The sequence below is a fragment of the Salvia splendens genome, chromosome 3 (assembly GCF_004379255.2).
Source record: "Salvia splendens isolate huo1 chromosome 3, SspV2, whole genome shotgun sequence".
NCBI lineage: Eukaryota > Viridiplantae > Streptophyta > Magnoliopsida > Lamiales > Lamiaceae > Salvia > Salvia splendens.
The window spans coordinates 26,516,408-26,532,461 of NC_056034.1; the positions used below are offsets into that span (position 1 = coordinate 26,516,408).

General features: G+C 40.2%; 1 protein-coding gene across 3 annotated transcripts; it reads left to right on the plus strand.

Annotated features, from left to right (window-relative positions):
* The first annotated feature begins 328 nt into the window (after window positions 1-328).
* On the plus strand, window positions 329-9,088 carry LOC121795566. Of its 3 annotated transcripts, none has more exons than XM_042194098.1 (4): window positions 329-594; window positions 1,042-1,371; window positions 7,538-8,724; window positions 8,953-9,088. In XM_042194098.1, exons 2-3 carry the CDS (start codon window positions 1,129-1,131, stop codon window positions 8,684-8,686), a joined length of 1,392 nt encoding a protein of 463 aa, XP_042050032.1. In that variant the 5' UTR covers window positions 329-594; window positions 1,042-1,128; the 3' UTR covers window positions 8,687-8,724; window positions 8,953-9,088. The 3 variants fall into 3 exon arrangements, with proteins under 3 accessions (XP_042050032.1, XP_042050033.1, XP_042050031.1); XM_042194099.1 differs by having other exon boundaries at window positions 7,538-7,762; window positions 7,967-9,088; XM_042194097.1 differs by lacking the exon at window positions 8,953-9,088 and having other exon boundaries at window positions 7,538-8,828.
* Window positions 9,089-16,054: the final 6,966 nt, after the last annotated feature.

Sequence of the window (16,054 nt, forward strand, 5' to 3'; positions counted from 1 at the left end):
AGACGGTGGCGGAGTTTTTATTTGTATTTTTTTTAAAATATTCGTTGTATAATTTTACCATTTTCAATACAACGAATATTCGGTCTCAATTACCTTGTTTTCTAATTATTTATATTGCGATGATTTTAATTATACTTGATTGAAACTAAAAACATTTTAAAATGAAAATTGATTATAAAATTTGGGGCTGTTGGAAGTATCCACTATAGTAGTGAAAATAAATTTATGGGGCTGTGGATAATAAAATTGGGGCTGTGGACAAAAAAAGGGGCGGGACTAATGGAGTGTCCGCCCGGTGGACACTGTAAGTAGATATTCAATTCTGTACCTCGGAACATCCAATTTACGACATTCCTCTTGTGTGAAAATGATAAAGATGATTTCAAGTGACTAAAATCGATTTGTTAATTTGTTTATTGAATTTCCTCACCAGATCCAGTTGAAAATCGAAGGAGGTCCTATAAGCTTGGACCCATTGAACTGAAAGAGTAATCTCCAGCTCATCTTACTGCCAATTGATCCTTCGACAGAATTTTTTTCCGCACCAGTTGTCACGAAGCTGCGTTCGGTTTCGTATCATGTTTCTGATGCACAGTTAAGTGTTACTTTTTCAGAAGTATTTATTTATATAATATTGAAGTATGCTGTTAATGACGAAGGAGTCGTGCAAGCTCTACGATGCTCAATTCAGGAATTCCATTGTTTAGTTGTTTTCCTTCATTTTTGGAAATGTCTATTTTAGGATATCGGGCTTCTATAATACATATATGAAGATACTGACTCTATTAAACTGCGATTATTATAATCATCGATTTCATCATATAATGTCTCTTTGATGGATTGTTTGGATTGGTCATGAATCGTGTTTACATTTGATTTTATATGCTAAACTGTTGCTTTGTTGCATCAGATACTGTTCAGATTCTTGCTCAAGGCATTTCATATGCTATGTGATATCATCCAAATTTTGTTTGTAAGCTCAATGAGTCCGGTTTTTTTTCAGTCTACTTGGTTTTATAACTTTTTGTTATGATCTTTTAGTTCCAGGTTCTGGATTTAGGAGCTCCAAGCTTGAATTGTTTTGAAATAGGAGTGACAGATCGTTTTCTGTGATTTGTGTTGGAAGAGATGAGTGGACATCAAGCACAGGAGAAATATGAAGTTAAAGCTTCTTCCAGTAAAGGAGTGGAGAATATCCAATGCAGCTCAATTTTTGGACAGTTTTCAGAAAAAGAAATTATAACTCAGTTAAAAGGGCTTGCTCGTAATCCTTCTATGCCACAATTTGCAATTGATAACATTCAGCCTTTGTGGACTCAGATTCTTGGTCTCAGAAAATTAATGGCTCTCGAAGCTTCTGAAATGCCTTGGGTATGTTCTTTGATATTCAACTCTTCCCATTTCCACATGATTTAAAATTATAGCATTTGACCTTGCTTTATTAGTTGGGCTTGATTTTTATGCATCTCTTTATAGTTACCGCAACTTTAGTTAAATTGATATTGTGATAGCAATCGCCCTTGGAAGGTCTACACACGTGGACCACGACAGGTGGCGAATTATAATCAGTAGCCAAATCAGCAAGAATTAAGGAGATCATGGTAATTGCTGGAATTGAGGATTCGTTGTGAAGAAGAATGAAGATATCATGGTCAAGATTTGCTGATTGAGGATTGCAGAGATATTGGCTAATTACAATTATTATTTCCCTTTAATAGCTCTCATCATTATCAATTACTATTATATTATAATAATGATATGATTGATTGCTTAGCTTATTTAGACACTTTTGTAAACTCCTATAAAAAGGAGAGCCTTGGAGATTAGGAGAATCATCCAGAGAGATCATTGTTAGGCGGTTAGAACCGTGGCCTCAAGGAGGAGTTCTTCCATCTCTTTTCCCCTTTCAATAAAACGAGAGTCTTTTCTATTAGTTCCTTGATTCCAATATTTACTGAATTTCCTTAAAGCTCTGTTTTGCCTTTCACTGCATAACAAATTGGTGCGGTGAACGATAGTTGAAACACGTTCCTCGGGATCACGCGCAGATGACACACTCGTGCGTGTCGATGGTTTGGAGAAGGCAATGGCGGAACTTACTACTCATGTCCGCTCTTTGGATACCACTCTGGACGAAAGAATTCGTCGTTGTATTGAACCAGTTCTCCGTCAGCTTCGCGGAACTCCCATTGAGGAGCCTATATCAGAGGCTCATCCACACAAGTCGGGGGAAAATGCCTTGGATGAAGATGCTTCCAGCCCAACTCCCACAACTGCAGTTCCACCATCAATGGCCTTACCTTCATTTGATGGAACTGATGTCTTGGTTGGCTTGCGAGGGCTGGCCAATACTTCATGGTCAATAAAACACCAGAAGCTGCTCGTATGGATCTCGCACTCATTGCGTTATCAGGTCCTGCCCTTCCCTGGATTCAAATTGTCAAACGACGCTACCCTTCGCTCTCATGGAGTCAGTTTGCACGTGAACTCATTATCCGTTTCGGTGATTATAACACCCATGATGGATATGAAGCTCTAGCAGCAACAAAACATGATGGCTCCCTCACGGACTACATATCTCTGTTTGAGTCACGTTTGGCTCAATTGCCCGATCTCACAGATCCTCAATACATTGGGATTTTTCTGGCAGGTCTTAAGCCTTCAATCCACATGTACTTACAAGACCCCTCTACCTACTCAGATGCTGTCCAAATGGCTAAACGATATGAGAATATTTCTCAGTCTTTGGCTCCTACTACTTAGCACGTTTCTGGTAGTTCTTCCACCAGTCGCTATTTCTCGCAACAATCTACTAATCATGGGAAACAAGCTCCACAGATTTCAGCCCCATCAGCAGCCTCGGTGGGACCTCGACCGCCCAACCGTTTCCAAAGTATGTCCACAGAAGAATATCGGAAACATCTTGCTGCTGGCACATGTTTTAAATGCGGCTTGAAGTATAGCCCTACACACCGTTGCCCACCAAAAACTCTAAAGGTCATTGTTGAGGACGACGATTCCACAGATGAAGACGAAGAAACAGGGAAAGACGAGGAGCACACTAATTCTGATCTTGCGGCATTCCATGATCTACAACTATCCGAACTGTCATCACATGGCTTGGACAGCTATCAAACGATGAAGTTCTCAGGGACGATTGGGGCATCGAGCATCAAAATCATGGTGGATAGTGGAGCTAGCCATTGTTTTATTGCCGATCACATGGCCACTTCGCTTGGCCTAGAAATTACTCCCACAGCCACATTCTCTGTTCGTTTAGGCGACGGGTCCAAACTGCGCAGCGGCGGAATTTGACAGAATGTCAAACTAGGCTTAGCATCAGAGGAGTTCATCTTATCTTGTTATGTTTTTCCCTTGCGAGGAGTGGATCTGATCTTGGGCATCTCTTGGTTAGCATCGTTGGGAGAGGTCAAGGCAAATTGGCGGGAGCTAACGATGGAATTCAAACTATCAGGACGTTTAGTATAGCTGCAAGGCGATCCTACTCTCACTCGGAGGGCATGCACATCCTCTGAACTCCGTTCAGTCAGCGAGATCGATGATTCTTGGCTGTTATGGTCACTCGAAGGGACCCAGGCCTTGCCAGCATTAGGCTTGAATGACACCCTCCCATCTTCAGCCCGACGCCAACTACGAGATCTTCTTGAGGCATTTCCAGCTATCTCTACAGCAGCCACCTCGCTGCCACCCCATCGCACGACGGATCATCGCATCACGCTACAACCGGGATCAGAGCCAGTGTCGATCAGACCCTATCGTTATAACCACACACAAAAGGAAGAAATGGAGAAGTTGGTCTCAGAGATGCTGGCCGCAGGGATTATACAACCGAGTACAGGCCCATATTCAAGTCCAGTACTCTTAGTCCGGAAGAAAGACGGGTCCTGGCGATTTTGTGTTGATTATCGCGAACTTAATAAAAGGACCGTGCCTGACAAGTATCCCATTCCGGTGATCCAAGAGTTACTGGATGAATTACACGGTTCACAGTGGTTCAGTAAACTCGATCTTCGTGCCGGCTATCATCAGATACGTGTGGCTCCATCAGATGTATCTAAGACGGCCTTCCGTACCCATTCGGGCCACTATGAATTCCTCGTTATGCCGTTCGGATTGACGAACGCACATTTCAGAGCCTCATGAACGATATTTTTCGACCTTTTCTTCGAAAATTTGTTCTAGTCTTTTTTGACGATATCCTCGTCTACAGCCGTACGTGGGAAGAACATATTGGTCATCTCCATCAAGTCTTTCAGCTGCTGTACGATCATGCCCTGATACTTAATCCAAAGAAATGCATTTTGGGCCGTCAACATGTAGAATATCTGGGGCATGTTGTGTCATTCGAGGGAGTACGTATGGATCCTATGAAGATAGCCGTTGTCATGCGCTGGCCGACCCCATCAACAGTGCGCGGCATAAGAGGATTCCTTGGCTTAACCGGCTATTATCGCCGTTTCATTCGTGACTATGGTAAAATTACTGCACCTCTCACATCCTTGTTAAAGAAACCCGATGGCAAGAAGTTTCAGTGGACGAAGGAGGCAGATGAAGCTTTTCAAAATCTCAAGCTTGCTCTCACCACAGCCCCCTTGCTCAGAATGCCAGATTTTTCAAAAGATTTCATCGTGGAATGTGATGCCTCGGGGCGTGGTTTTGGCGCTGTTCTGATGCAAGAGAACCAACCCGTTGCCTACTTCAGCAAGACAATCTCTCCACAATTTCTCTCCAAATCTGCCTATGAGAAAGAATTGATGGCCCTCGTGCTTGCTATCCAACATTGGAGACCATATCTCCTAGGTCGCCGTTTCATCGTGCGAACAGACCAACGAAGCCTCCGCCACTTGCTCACACAATCGTTGACCACCCCAGCGCAGCAAAATTGGGCTGCTAAGCTTCTCGGCTATGACTTTACAATAGTCTACAAGAAGGGCTGGACGTGTGGATTGCGTGCTTTTCGTTGTGGATAGGTTCTCAAAATATGCCCATTTCTTGGGTCTCCGTCATCCCTTTACAGCTCGTCAAGTTGCTGATCTCTTCACTAGAGAAATTGTGCGGCTGCACGGGCTGCCCACTTCTATTGTATCAGATCGAGATCCAATTTTTCTCAGTTCATTTTGGCAAGAATTATTCCGATTCTCTGGCACTTCACTCCGGATGAGTTCCGTCTATCACCCCGAAACTGATGGACAAACTGAATATTGCTACAATTCTAGCTTGCGTGGGCTGAGTATTGCTACAATTCTAGCTTTCAAACGGCTGCTCATACTACTCCCTTCGAAGTGGTGTATGGTCGTCCTCCCCCCACTATTCAAAGCTTTCTGCCAGGAGAGGTAAGAGTTAATGCTGTCGCAGAAGATCTGCATGCCCGTGATGAGTCATTAGCTCACCTACGTTTTCATCTTGAGAGAGCACAGCAGAAAATGCTACGTTCAGCAAATAGACATCGCCGCCACGAAGAATTCGATGTTGGAGATCTGGTCTATCTCAAGTTCCGGCCATATCGCCAATCGACGTTGTTTCGCTCAAAGAATCGTAAGCTTGCTCCAAGCTACTTCGGTCCCTTTAGTGTGGTGGCGAGAGTGGGATCTGTGGCGTACCAGTTGCAACTACCTCTTGAGTCTCGTATTCACCCAGTCTTCCATGTCTCCCTTCTTAAGAAAGCTATTGGGGCGACTGTTGCTGAACCATCTCTCCCTGAGGATCTCTTGTGTGTGGATCCACCTTATTTATCAGAGCTGATCCTGGATCGTCGTTCAGTTATGAGGGACAGTGTCTCAGTGGCTCAAGTGTTAGTGAAATGGGTCGGATTATCAACAGATGAGGCAACATGGGTGGATGAAGAGGATATGCGATGCCAATTTCCGTTCTTCAGCCTTGTGGACAAGGCTGTTTCCACCGGGAAGGCAATTGATAGCAATCGCCCTTGGAAGGTCTACACATGTGGACCACGACAGGTGGCGAATTATAATCAGTAGCCAAATCAGCAAGAATTAAGGAGATCATGGTAATTGTTGGAATTGAGGATTCGTTGTGAAGAAGAATGAAGATATCATGGTCAAGATTTGCTGATTGAGGATTGCAGAGATATTGGCTAATTAAAATTATTATTTCCCTTTAATAGCTCTCATCATTATCAATTACTATTATATTATAATAATGATATGATTGATTGCTTAGCTTATTTAGGCTCTTTTGTAAACTCCTATAAAAAGGAGAGCCTTGGAGATTAGGAGAATCATCCAGAGAGATCATTGTTAGGCGGTGAGAACCGTGGCCTCAAGGAGGAGTTCTTCCATCTCGTTTCCCCTTTCAATAAAACGAGAGTCTTTTCTATTAGTTCCTTGATTCCAATATTTACTGAATTTCCTTAAAGCTCTGTTTTGCCTTTCACTCCATAACATATTGGGAAAGGGAAATGAATTAACAAAGAGGGAAAGGAAAAGAAAAAACAAATGATTTCCAAAGAGAACTGAATTCCCTCTTATTCCCATTCTTTACTTTTAACTGTCATATGGGAATCAACTCTGGCTGCAGTTCTGGGGGTTATCACCGTTGATGGAGGAGGTGGCAATAATGGTGGAAGATGGGGTGGTGATGGTGGAGGGTGGTAGTGGTGTATGAGTGTGACAATGGTAGAGGTGGCATCAGTGGCAGAGGTTGGTGTCAACGGTGGAGGAGGAGGGTGGTGACAGGGGGTGGTTGGCTAGCGGCGTTGTTGCTGATAGTAGGCATATGCCCAATGAGTTAGAACACCACTCTCCTGTTCCGCATGTCCTATCTGTAGTTCTGCATTGGCTGATGTTGATATCTAGAATGCTTTATTGTTTCTTACTAAAAAAGAATTCCTAGAGATCGTGGTAGCTATGTGATTAATAAAAGGGATAATGCTTTTTCTTGTTCAGTGAAGTCTCTCATGTGATGCTAGTTTTGTATCTCAGTCTAACTAAACTATTTTCTCATTAATTATGTCTATGCATTTCAACCAAATTTACAAAGTTAACTCTCATTAAGCATTATTTTTTGTATGATGCCATTTGGTATGTTTTCCTATCTTTCTTTGGTTACTAGTAAATATCATACCTTCTCTTTATAACTCCTACAAAACAGTTTATGCCAACACTTTATTGGATTGTATGTTGCTTATGTTTAACATCCTCGTCCATCTCAACTGTTGAATGTTGCCGTCTGATGCCCACACAATAAATGGAATATCCTGTTAGAGGCAAACAATGGATTGTATTGTATTGTGTTTTGCTTGGTGTACAGGGGCGTCACCGCTTACCGTTACCTAGCATGAAACCTTGTGGTATTAGATATGACAGATCCGTTGGTTGTGGCAAAAATATATTGTGCCCCTTTCCTTCCTAGATGAATTATAGTATAAAGATTTTGTGTCATCCTTACATTTTTTCTCGGATATAACCATCATGGTCCCGCACTTAAAATCAAGCTTTGTATGTTGAATGATATTCCCGTGAAATTTGCTTACAAAATATTTTTTGTTTTGTTAAAGAGAAAGCGGAAACTTGAGCAGCTTGTCAAAGATACCCTGAGAGCTCCAGCTGGCTTTGTTTCACCACACCAACAGAACATGGCAAAATGCAGAAGACGGCAGTCATCCCAAGCTTCGTCATCATTGTCATGCTTGCTCAATTCAATTGACTCTGCCCACAGTCATGATGACAAATTCATCTTTGAATCTCTAGTGACCTTCGATGAAGCTTTTCCAGAGAAACAGGTAACAACTGAATGTTCATTTGCTGATGATGTGGTAGATTTGAAATGCACCTCCAAAGATGTATCTCCGGTAGTAGATTCTGATGAATCTGTAAATGTTTCAAACCCTTCCAATATAGAGGACTCATCTCCTAATGTAGCACACCATTTAGCTATTAGTAAAGTAGTTCGCAACTTGAATTTACCAACATTGAGTGGCACACAGAGAAAACACCTTGAGCCTTCTCATCGGTCAATCAGTTTGCTGAATTTCATCGGAGATCATCTTCAAAGGAAGGTTATTCCAGTTGGACCTCGTTTTCAGACTGACATCCCCGAGTGGGATGACACGGTGGACATGAGCATTCGTATAAGCTCATACAAGAGTGATTCTGATAATTTGAAGTGGTTGGGCTCCCAAGTTTGGCCAATCGTAACTAGAAATATGAAATCCACTAGAAGAGAAATTGGGAAAGGGAAAAACATATTTTGTTCCTGTGCATCTCGGGCATCTGCTGATTGCATTAAACGCCTTGTATGTGAGGATAGGCTACTTCTTCAACACGATCTGGGCCCTGCCTTTTCTAGTTGGAAGTTTGATGAAATGGGTGAGCAGGTCTCAGAGTCGTGGTCTCTCAAGGAGCAACGAGCTTACGAGTCACTAATGAAAATGAGGCCATCAGCTAATGGGAAAAGCTTTTGGAAGCGTACCTTGAAGCGTTTACCCAGAAAGTCTAAGAAAGACATTGTGAACTATTATTTCAATGTTTACATTCCTCACCGCATGAGCCTACACAGGTCGTCACCAACCATTAATCAAGTCGACACTGATGATGAGGACGAGGATGAGGCTGATAATTCTGATCACAAGGGTTTGCAGAAAGGAGCCGAAGGGAGAAGTCCTACAATCCCCAATAAGAAGGCTAGATATTTACGTACTAGCTAAGTTGACCTTCAAGTCCATTGATCGAGTCCCATTAGAAGGTTCGTTTCTTGACCAATTTTTTTGTCCAATCAGCTTACCGTATATACCAATGAAAATCTTGACTTTGGATTTCAATTCATTAATCACTTGACTCTTGGTCACATCCTTAGTGTGTGCATTCAAGCAGAAATGCATCATGCTATATATATTCTGGTTGTGAGTTTTGAAAATGGTGATGGGAGACTTCTTGTTTATGTTCTCACAATTATGAAATTATGATACTGTAGGGAATATGAACTCAGACTAAACTTGAGCTGAGTTGAGAGAAAAGCTAGGCTTAATTTGCAGCTTTACCGCATATCAACTGTTGAATGTCTCAAAATGAAATCTTTAAATCCTTGTTTGTATCATTACCCTTTCTGCTTTGAAGTTCCAAAAAGAAAAAAATAAACAAGAAATCAAGAGAACACACTTTATGTAGTTAATAAGGTTTATGTTTTTGTACTTGTTCACTAGGATTAGTTATTCTTGTAGGGTTTGTGATTATTTCAAGTTTTAAAATTTTCGTAAAACTTGTTAATGAAAATTTGATGGACTTTTTTGTTAAAGCATTTATTTATGTGATTATTATCTTTTGAGGGGACTATTTGGTCATTAGTATCTGATAAGATTTATTATTCTATTATTTATAACTTTGAATGATTTAGTTGTGTCAAATTTCTTTTTCTTTTTACTTTTACATAATAGTTACACCCCAATCCCATAAAATATGTTTCATTTCTTTCAAGTTTGTCCAGTGAAGATGTCACATTTCTATTTTTGAAAAAATGCAAGTCAATATTAAGAGCATCCACAATGGAAAGATAGAACTGTGGAGGGGTAGCGCCACTGGGATCTGTGGCAGACACCTCCCTCCATGAGGATGCTCGCGGACGGTTGGACGATGGGTGGGGTGACGAAGGCGGGGCCCTGGGTGCCAGGAGGGGTGTATGTAGAAGGATTTGTTCGTTGCGCCCTCCTGACACGACGTCGGAGGGGGTGGGGAATGGAGTACGAAAATTGATTTTTTTTTATTCTCAAATTTTTAGATACATACCATTAACATCTGAACTTCATTCTTTTATCAACATATTCATCTCTCATGAAATTTATTTCTCTAAAAATCATGAATGCGCCGTCGGAAAAAAAAATGCTCTTCTAAGTTATGCCCAAAGAATTGGTCATAGATGCACTGCTTACACTCTCAAGATATTGACAACGAGATTGCTACACAATCAATGCATGGTTGCAAGTATGACTGCGACGATGTTGCTCGCCTTTTCAAGATTATTTCTTCAAGAACCTCGATGGCATGAGCATACTTTCCGCTGGCTATTCTGGATGTAGAGACTGCTATTTTCGCTCGTTGCTTGTAACGAGTAATTTCTTCAACGCCCTGACAGATTTAGATATGCATGCCACTTGGCGTTGAGAAAACCAGCATATGGCAACACTCCAGATTCGTTTGATAATTTATCCATAATGTCAACACAGCAGGATGACAGTGCTTGACTAGATTATGTCGGTGGGTGATTGCAGCTTTCCAGAACACTTATTTGCATAAGCCAACATCCAAAGACGCCCTGATGTTGGTGACATGCACAACTGTATTCATAGATTTCCTGTGTTCATAGATTTCCTGAGATATTTGGCACTATGATTGGAAGAAGAATTGTCTCGTGGCATGGAGGACTGCATTCACTTGGGAGCACAAAGGCACACATCTGTCAATCGTGTTAGACGCGGTTGTCCACCAATGTTTATAAATTTGGCATGCGTACTTCAGAGTCGCTAGGTCCAACAATGTCCTCAATATGTTGAACGAGTCCCCGATTTCTATCCTAAATTCTCACCCGACGTATAGTTCACAACCAATGGCCGCTTGTACAATATGAGCTATTATTTGGCTGATGGGATCTACCCACGATGTCTGTTTTAGTGAAGACGACAACGTGCCTGAAAACTCTGAAAAGGATGTTACTATTTTCTTAGAATCAGGAGGTGGCTCAACAGATGTGGAGCGTGTGTTCGGGGTCGTTGAAGCACGTTGGGTCACAATGTAAGGGACAACACGTGTGTAGTAGCGAAATTGACATCATGTATGCATGTATCGTAATGTATAACATTATAGTGAAGATGAAGGAAACAACGTCACGGTTTGACAAGATGAATCTGTTGCCACAAGTTTGGCCATTGTAAGCGATCCCCCAACTCAAGGTGCGCTTCCAAAATTTCGCGAATTTGCGGTTTGTTCGCGAATTTGCGGTTTGTCGTACTTCTATGCGCGAAGGCCAAATCCAAACCAACTAGTCCAAGTATACCAAATTGAAGAAGTTTGAACACTCACCAATATTTTCAAGCATTAATGTACTATTTCATTTTTCTTGTTTTTTTATTTGTAATTTTATCTTTTAATATACTCCCTTCGTCCCATTAGAAATAAACATTTGTTTTTGGCATTAAATTTTATTCAGTGTTGTTTTGTGAGTTATGATGAAGGAATAAAGTAAGAGAGGTGAAAAGGTAGAGACGATATTATTTATATTAGAATAGGAACATGTTTCATTTTTAATGGGACAGAGGGAGTATTTGTCTACTCGTATTTCAATTACAGAAATAAAATAGTGAATACTACAAAATAATGTACAAGGCGTGGGAAGGGGTATGGAAATAGGGTGTCCATTGTGACTCAAATATATATATATATATATATATATATATATATATATATATATATATATATAGGGTTTAGGGTCGAAAGGTGATTTCTAGTATACAAACCCTAACACTTTATACTATTTTGCCCACATGATTTAGCTGATTTACTAGAAGTCCGTATCACAACAATACATACAATATATATATATATATATATATATATATATATATATATATATATATATATTGTATGTATTGTTGTGATACGGACTTCTAGTAAATCAGCTAAATCATGTGGGCAAAATAGTATAAAGTGTTAGGGTTTGTATACTAGAAATCACCTTTCGACTGATTAAATACTGTAAAACTTTAATAATTATTTTCCAATGAATGCAACAGATTATTTTTGTCATAATGTTGTTATGTTTTACATTTAATGGATATTTATTGCATATTTAAATGTATAAGCAAACATAACATAAGTCTAAGTCTTTGTTCTAGTAGACCGGTTGTGGGCTGTGCTCAATTTAAGATACGCGGTCAGCTCTGAACAAAGAAAAATTAGTTTTTGATGGATATTCGATTTCTTTTAATGACAATTGCGTTATTAAGAAAGATGGTTCTTATATCTGTCGTGGTATGATGGAAAACAATCTGTACACAATCACATCTACACAGTTTAATAATCGCAAATCAGAACTCAATACAACATCGGAAATTTCGAAGAAATGAAAGGAACCTTCAAGTTCAATGAACGAAACGTACTTATAGCACCTTAGACTTGGTCATGCCAATGAAAGGAGGATTCATTCTCTTATCCAACAAGATCTTATTAAAGATCGAGAGGAGGAACCTTTTCATAAGTGTGAGTCATGCTTAGAAGGCAAGATGACCAAGAGGCCTTTTCAGGCTAAGGGTAATAGGGCCAAGGAAGTACTTCAGCTCGTTCATTCCGATGTATGTGGTCCAATGTCTACTGAGGCAAGAGGTGGTTTTCGATACTTCATCACATTTATTGATGACTTCTCGAAAATTGGATACGTCTATTTGATGCGCCACAAGTCAGAGTCTTTTGATAAGTTCAAGGACTTTAGACTCTTGTGGAGAAGTATCATGGTAAGAGTATCAAAAGCCTACGATCTGATCGTGGAGGTGAGTACCTTAGTACTGAGTTTTTAGACTACTTGTTGGAGTCGGGAATTGAATCCCAACTGACTGCGCCGAGCACGCCCCAGCATAACGGCGTGGCTGAAAGAAGGAACATGACCTTATTAAACATGGTTAGATCGATGATGAGTTATTCACGACTACCTATTTCGTTTTGGGGACATGCCTGACTTTCTGTAAGCCACATTTTAGACAATTTACCATCAAAATCCGTACCTTCTACTCCTTATGAGTTGTGGACTGGGCGCAAGCCCACTCTAGCACCTCTCAAGATTTGGGGTTGCCCGGCTCATGTATTGGAAAATAATCCAACTAAGCTAGGATCAAGGACGGAGGTATGTTTGTTTATAGGGTACCCAGAGGAACGAAAGCTTATGAATTCTTTAGTCTCCGAGATAAGAAAGTTATTGTGAGCACTCGTGCCACATTCTTAGAGGAAGACTATGTAATGAATCATAAACCCAACAGTGAAGTGGCTCTTGATGAGCTAACTTCTGTCACAAATTCCATTAACCAAGAACGAGTACCAAGTGTAATTCCAGAAACTTCAACTTCTATTCCAAGAATTGTAGTACCGCGCCGCAGTGGGAGGGTCTCACATGAGCTCGAAAGATACATTGGTTTGGGGGAATCTATGGATCACTCCTCAGACAGCAATGTATTAGATCCCTGGAACTTTGCGGAAGCGCAAGCAGATGTCGATCATTGCGAATGGGTGAAAGCAATGGATTCAGAACTACAATCTATGATAGACAAAGACGTCTACGATTTGTCCGTCCTACCCGAAGGCTGTACTGCCATTGGGAGCAAGTGGATATATAAACGTAAACGTGGACCCGATGGACGAGTTAAAGTCTTCAAGGCAAGACTAGTGGCTAAGGGGTATACCCAAAAGGAAGGTATCGATTACGACGAGAATTTCCCCCCCAGTGGCCATGCTCAAATCGATCCGGATACTATTGTCTATAGCAGCTTATATGGATTGGGATGTATGGCAGATGGACGTTAAGACTGCGTTTCTAAATGGCGGTCTTGAGGAGGCCATCTACATGGAACAACCAGAAGGTTATGCCATAAAAGGCAAGGAACACATGGTTTGGAAGCTTAAGAAGGCCATTTATGGCCTTAAGCAAGCATCTAGATCATGGAACCAGTGTTTCGATCAAACTGTTCGCAAGTTTAGATTCGAAAAATGCCCAAGTGAAAGCTGTGTGTACAAGAAGGTTGAAAAAGGGAATGTAGTGTTCTTAGTTTTATATGTAGATGACATTCTTCTAATTGGAAACAATAAAAAGATGTTGTCATCAGTACGAACATGGTTGTCAAATCAGTTCGAGATGAAGGATATGGGAGACGCGGGACACATCCTCGGGATCAAGGTTCTTAGGAATCGAGAAAAGAAGATGATATGCTTATCTCAAGAACCTTACATAGAAACAGTACTTAGTCGCTTGAGCATGCAGGACGCCAAGAAAGGTTTCTTACCTTTTAGACATGGCATCCATCTATCTCAAGAGATGTGCCCCAAAACGACGTCTGAGATACAAGCAATGAGAAGGATTCCATGTGCTTCGGCAGTTGGAAGTCTCATGTATGCTATGCTTTGTACGAGGCCTGATATTTGCTTTGCTGTTGGCATGGTGGCAAGATATCAGTCGAATCCGGGCCAAGGACATTGGACTGCCGTAAAGAACATACTCAAGTACCTTAAACGGACTAAGAACTATGCTCTAGTTTACAATGCAGTCGAGCTCTGTCCTTTGGGATATTCTGACTCAGACTTTCAAGCTGATCAGGACTCGAGAAAATTTACTTCAGGATATGTGTTCACCTTAGGAGGTGGAGCCGTAATTTGGAAGAGTGTGAAACAGAAATGCATCGCGGACTCGACCATGGAAGCCGAGTATGTGGCCACTTCGGAGGCTGCAAAAGAGGCAGTATGGTTCAATAACTTCCTTATGGATTTAGGTGTGGTTGCGAATCTGCCCAAGAGCATCACGGTTTATTGTGACAATTCTGGTGCTGTGGCAAATTCGAAGGAACCAAGAGCTCACAAAGCGAGCAAACACATAGAGCGGAAGTATCATATCATAAGGGATATAGTGCAGAGAGGTGTAACATCCCAAATTTTGTGACATTCATTTAAGATATGTCGATTGGAAATTTCATTTATGAAATTTAAATTGTTGCTACGTGATTGAGTTTGATTATGTGGAATAAATCGTCATGGGGAAATTGGAATGAAGTGCTAGTTATATTTTATGTGAGAAATCAATTTAAATAAAGATTATGCATCTTGTTCTAGCCAAATAAAGTGGCTATTGTCGGCCCCTCCAATTATTGGTAATTTTCTTGGATTTAATTAATTGTTTTGGGATATTCATCCAAATTAAATCCAAATCAAATTATCCCTAAATTGTGCTACATGAAACTCAAACTCTAACCTATTATTTTTGTGAGTTTCGAATATCCTCTACTTGAATTAAGAGGATGAATTAGTTTCTTTGATAAAATTGGTACCTTGTTGATTCCTTCATTTATTTTAAATCCAATTAAATCTTGCCACATTGTATTCCCTCACCCCAATTAAATTAAGAGTTGCATTATTTCATTGTGGCTAATTAAGCCAATTTTCGCCCCCCCTTTGTAGAGGATAATATAATTGTTTCCTATTTTGTGGAATTCCCTTTATTCAATACCAAATTAATACCTAAGCCAAATTAACTGGGGATGTGAATATTTTCCTTCTATTTTGTCTCCATCCCACACTTTTTTTAGCTTAATTTCCTTGGGGAAAATCTATTTTATTGCTGCCTATTTTATGGGAGTCTTTTCCTATAAAGAAATTACCAAATTTAAATCCTATTCTATTTAATTGAGGATTTAAATAATTTCCTTGTGCACACCATCAAGATTTTCGCCCCTTCCCTCATTATTTTCCTACTTAGAGATTTAATTTATTTTGTTCTCTTGTTTATGGAATATTCATTGACTTATTTCCTAAATTGTAAATCTATTGCTCTCCAAGTAAATACCAAATAAATTCCTTATTGAATTTATTAACCTAATTTTTGAAATTTTGCCTTCTTTTTAATTGTGGGATTATATTTATTGGCCTCTATTTTATTCCTCCACAATTAATTAATTAATTAATTAATGGGATTAAACCTAGAACTATATAATCACCTAAACTAAACCCTAGCCCCCATTCTCCCTCATAATTTTCGTGCCTCACCACTCCTCCCTCTCTTCATCCTCTCCAAAATTTCTTCCATCATTGTTCTTGCATCCATTGAAGTTTGATTTCCCGATGAATCGCATCAATCTTTGCTTCTACTGTTTGGTTTTCGATTCAAGAAGGTATAACTAAATTTTTTCCTCATCTTCTCCATTGAAACCTTGTTCTTGATTCCTTCATGCATATAGTGAGTGTAGGAATCATAGATCGCAAACTAATCGGTGGGAATTTGTGTTTGTATGAGAAAAACAGTGAATATGCGATTTTGAATGAATATGTGTAAAGTT

Coding starts and splice junctions, on each gene's coding strand:
- LOC121795566 (XM_042194098.1), top strand. CDS start 1,129: ATGAGTGGACATCAAGCACAGGAGAAATATGAAGTTAAAGCTTCTTCC. Junction 1,372..7,537: donor AAGCTTCTGAAATGCCTTGG/GTATGTTCTTTG, acceptor GTTTTGTTAAAG/AGAAAGCGGAAACTTGAGCA.